Raw genomic sequence first — 4,074 nt, forward strand, 5'->3', positions numbered from 1 at the left:
AATATATATACTTTTATGGGTCTTAGACGAATATTTCAATGTGTTACAAACGGAATGACAAAAACAATATACCCCCCATCTTTTTTGATGGTGGGTATAAAAAATATACATATGAATAACATATAAAGATAATATAATTACAATACTTAACACAATTCGCAAATTTAAATTTCCGATTTATATGAAATTTTGTCATTTTCTAAAGCGAACCTTTGACCAAGTCCAAATGTCAAACTGCAACAATAGTTTAGGTCCTATCTTCTTTTAAGAGATTGACAGTTTGACTAAATGACAGACATGTCCAGATCATTTGAGAACAAGGACCTAGAAAATTTCAATGTTACAAATGACATCAAAAATGTATAGTCGAAACTAGGTAATTAAAATTAAATGTTTCGCTTTTCTTAGCTTTTAGTTCACTTTCTGGTTAACAGTTTTTCAAATCAGTTGAAAAAACGAACTGTTCAGTACTTATGTATATCGGATATTTATTGTACAGCCAGGATGTATGATAACTTCTGTAAACCAATTTTCAGCATTTTTAAAACTTTTTGATGATGTAAAAATATGATAAAAAAACATTTTATAAAAAGTTCGGTGTTCGGTCAAAATTTCGCAGAACACCGAGCATTGGCCGAACCTCACTTTTTACCGAACTCCGAACCCGTACCCGATCGTTCGGTCGGAAACTACCAAATAGTGATACCCGTAAAAAAATTGGGATACATTTTTTTTGTACACAGAATTATTATTTAAAAAATTTTTCTCGATCAGTTTATCTCTGTTCATAGCATACAAGGTTCGCTCTCGAAAATCTCTGAAATGCACAAAATTCATTACAAAATATTGATATCTGATATTTTCTGGAGGGGACCATACTAGGTCCCCTCCAGAAAATCACTTAAATGCACAATATTCATTAACAAATAAAGATATAGATACAGAATATTTAAATTTTGTCTTTATATTCATCTTTATCTCTTAAACGCACATTACTCATTACCAAATAAAGCTATTTATACAAAATTTGGCACAAATATAAGTTTGGTATACAAAAATTATATTTCAAGTTTTTTCAGAATGGGTACGGTCGGTTCCATGCAAGGTTCCCTTCATACAAATTTTTACTGAATTATAGCTTTTATATACAGAAATTTTTCTTAAAAGTAGCTGATGGAGGGTATTAAAGATTCGGCTCAGCCGAAATAGCACTCTATCTTGTTTATAGATTAAGGAGTTGTCATTCAAAAAAGTTTCCCAAAAGTGCTCCAAATTATAAATAACAAAATTACCAAAGGTTTATAATAAAAGTATGTAAATATGTATATGCTTATATAAAAGCAGTTTAAACAAGGATTACTTTATAAAAGTATATGGCGAAACTTACCAAAAGGGGATCCTATTATTAATACCAAAGGTATGCAGTCATGGCTTAAAAATTAATCAAAACTAAAAATCCCTGACGCAGTAAAATCTATGTTAACCATTTCTCCAGAATCTATATTAGTAAATAACAAAGAAATGAAAAATGTAAAAGCGTTATATTCAATTTTGGCAAATCTTATAAACCCAAAAACAAGTTAAAATGCTTTATTAAGTTGCGCCGAATCCTAATTTCCCTCCACCAGCTACTTTTATATTAGTACACTTTTAATGATCAAATATTTGTTGAAATATGTTTTTTTCTCATTTTATAAAATATATTTATAATCTGTTACAATCACAAGATTTACATATTAAAGATTGAAATTAAACATTAATATGAAATTGAAATGAAAGAATTCAAAAACCTTTTAATTTAATAAAGATTCAGTTGATAGACGGACTACGGCCCGCGCGCAAAAACTTAACGTATGTATGTCCAACAGCGTATTTGCTTAATAAAGCTCAGTATAAATAATTAATTGCTAAATCATAATGGTATTATAAATTTCTTAGGAACTATTATATAAAAAAAATATTACATCTTAATAAAAAGCTCAATATATTTAAACAATTTATTTTTAAATTTCACTGATTGTTCAAATAACCCTCAAAAATATCGAGTCAAGAATTACGTATTCGAATATTGACCTATAATAGGTCCGTTTTTGTATATCACATGTTATAAGTATATTGTTCTTTGAAATATCTTTCATTTAATATATACTTATGTATTTCGGTCCAAAGAAATGTTTATTTTTCAAGATATATATTATATTTTTAGATACTTACAATGAATTTACGATTTTGTTGTTCTTCAGTAAATACTTGATATTTTGTGGGATTAGTGGTTAGGAGCGATTTAAGTGTGCGTGGATTTACATTTTGAAAGCTTGGCATATCTGCATCAAATTCAGATGAACTTATGATTATTGTATTTAATTTATACTGCTGCTGCTGGCACTGATTTGATGGGAACTGTTCATTTCTATTGATGGTAAAATTTATATTTTCTGAAGGTGCTTTTGAATCATCAGCATTATTATAATTTGCTAACATTTTTTCAGCCTCTAGACTGACAATTTTGTTTAATGGATGTATTTGTTTTCTTTGTGAAGACTTACAACTTGTCTCATGGATATTTTTGTTGTGAATATTTGAATTTGTGCTCATTACGTCAATGTTTTGTTGTACATCCATCTCATCTAATAGCAATTCTTCATAATCACTCTCACCAGGAAATTTTCTTAAATTTTCCTGGATATGTTTAAGATTTGTCTTTTTATTGCTGATCATAATTTGTTGCCTTTTCCTTTTCGTTTTAATAAATTTTTTGCTTTTTGCTTTACCCCCTTGCGCTGAAGATTTTCGGTTACGGATGCGCTTTCGATCGATCTTTTTAGGATCAATTCCTAACTCCCAATAACCACCTTTTCCTTTATCCTCTTTATTGCGACCGATTTTACGAAAACAAGGATGTAATGACAAATTGTGTCGTATTGAATTCTGAAAAATGACATTAAAATATAATATTAATATTCCCTGCAGTTCGTGTTACATACATACATTCCACTTTTTTCGCACACGGAAAAAAGCAAATTTTCTTTCAATCCAAGTACAGATTTGTTGCAACGTAACACGCCTGCCATTTTCAAGCATAGCCATACCAATAATATGCGAATAATTGAATGGAGGCTTTTGAACAACATCAGATTGATAATATAAAGCTGATTCTTCATAGATTTCCAATTCCCTGCGAAAAAAATAGTACATAGTTTGCGTGATTATAAAAACTAAACGAGACAAAAAATACAATCAGACCTGTCCGAAACAATCTAAATGATAAATAATATTATGATTATTTACCTTTTAATTTTATTTAAAAACATTTCGTATCTCTCCGCAGGTGATTGTCGCTTTTGTTGATTTGATATTTTAACTGCGCGTGTTTCATTGGAATTTTGTTGAGAGTTTTGACATTTTTGTTCCAATTTATCTGTTGACGGCGTAATATCCAATTCATTTTCAAATTCATGGCAATGATATAATCCTTGGTGAACTGTCATTTGTTCTATATGAAATGATGTAGCTAGTTTGTTATCTTTCTTAATTTCTTCCTCTAATGTCATGTGAACAAAATCCATTGTTTGATTGCGTAATTCAATAAGCCAAGTAAGGTTTGTTAGATCTCGCTCACCCTCCTCCTCTTCATCGATATCGTCATCAGCTTGATCTGTGCTAGTGTAATTTCCTTCATCATCATATTCATCATCGAGTTCCATTTTATCATCATTATATTTATACATTTTACAAGTAATTTGATCGTTTGTAATTGAAAATGAGCAAAATCGGTTCACATCGGGAAAAGTTATGAATCAACATTTAAAAAAAAACTCTGAAAAAATTACGTTTTTTACACACTTTTAATGTAACTCACAAATACTGTGCAATATCATTCCTCCTATACATATGTACATATACCCGGAAAATGTGTTTATAGTTAATAACTACCGTTAGATTGTCGATATCTTCACAAAATTTTACAGATTAAAGTTTTATATCAATTGAATTCATAAGAGGGAAACATTTTTTAATCGGCCCATATTTGGTCAAAGGTCCCCTCCCGAAAATCACTTAAAGGCCCATAACTCA

At 29.7% G+C, this 4,074-nt stretch overlaps 1 protein-coding gene across 1 annotated transcript in view; it reads right to left on the reverse strand.

Annotated features, from left to right (window-relative positions):
* LOC111689526 overlaps positions 1-3,802 on the reverse strand; it is an 84,836-nt gene extending 81,034 nt beyond the window's left edge. The window contains exons 1-3 of the mRNA XM_046956734.1: positions 3,289-3,802; positions 2,989-3,175; positions 2,215-2,928 (exon numbers count right to left, since the gene is read on the reverse strand). Of these exons, the coding sequence (XP_046812690.1) occupies positions 2,215-2,928; positions 2,989-3,175; positions 3,289-3,728 (1,341 nt within the window). The 5' untranslated portion in view covers positions 3,729-3,802. The remainder of the gene's footprint in view (positions 1-2,214; positions 2,929-2,988; positions 3,176-3,288) is intronic.
* Positions 3,803-4,074: the final 272 nt, after the last annotated feature.

Source organism: Lucilia cuprina, chromosome X (genome assembly GCF_022045245.1).
Source record: "Lucilia cuprina isolate Lc7/37 chromosome X, ASM2204524v1, whole genome shotgun sequence".
Taxonomy (NCBI): Eukaryota; Metazoa; Arthropoda; class Insecta; order Diptera; family Calliphoridae; genus Lucilia; species Lucilia cuprina.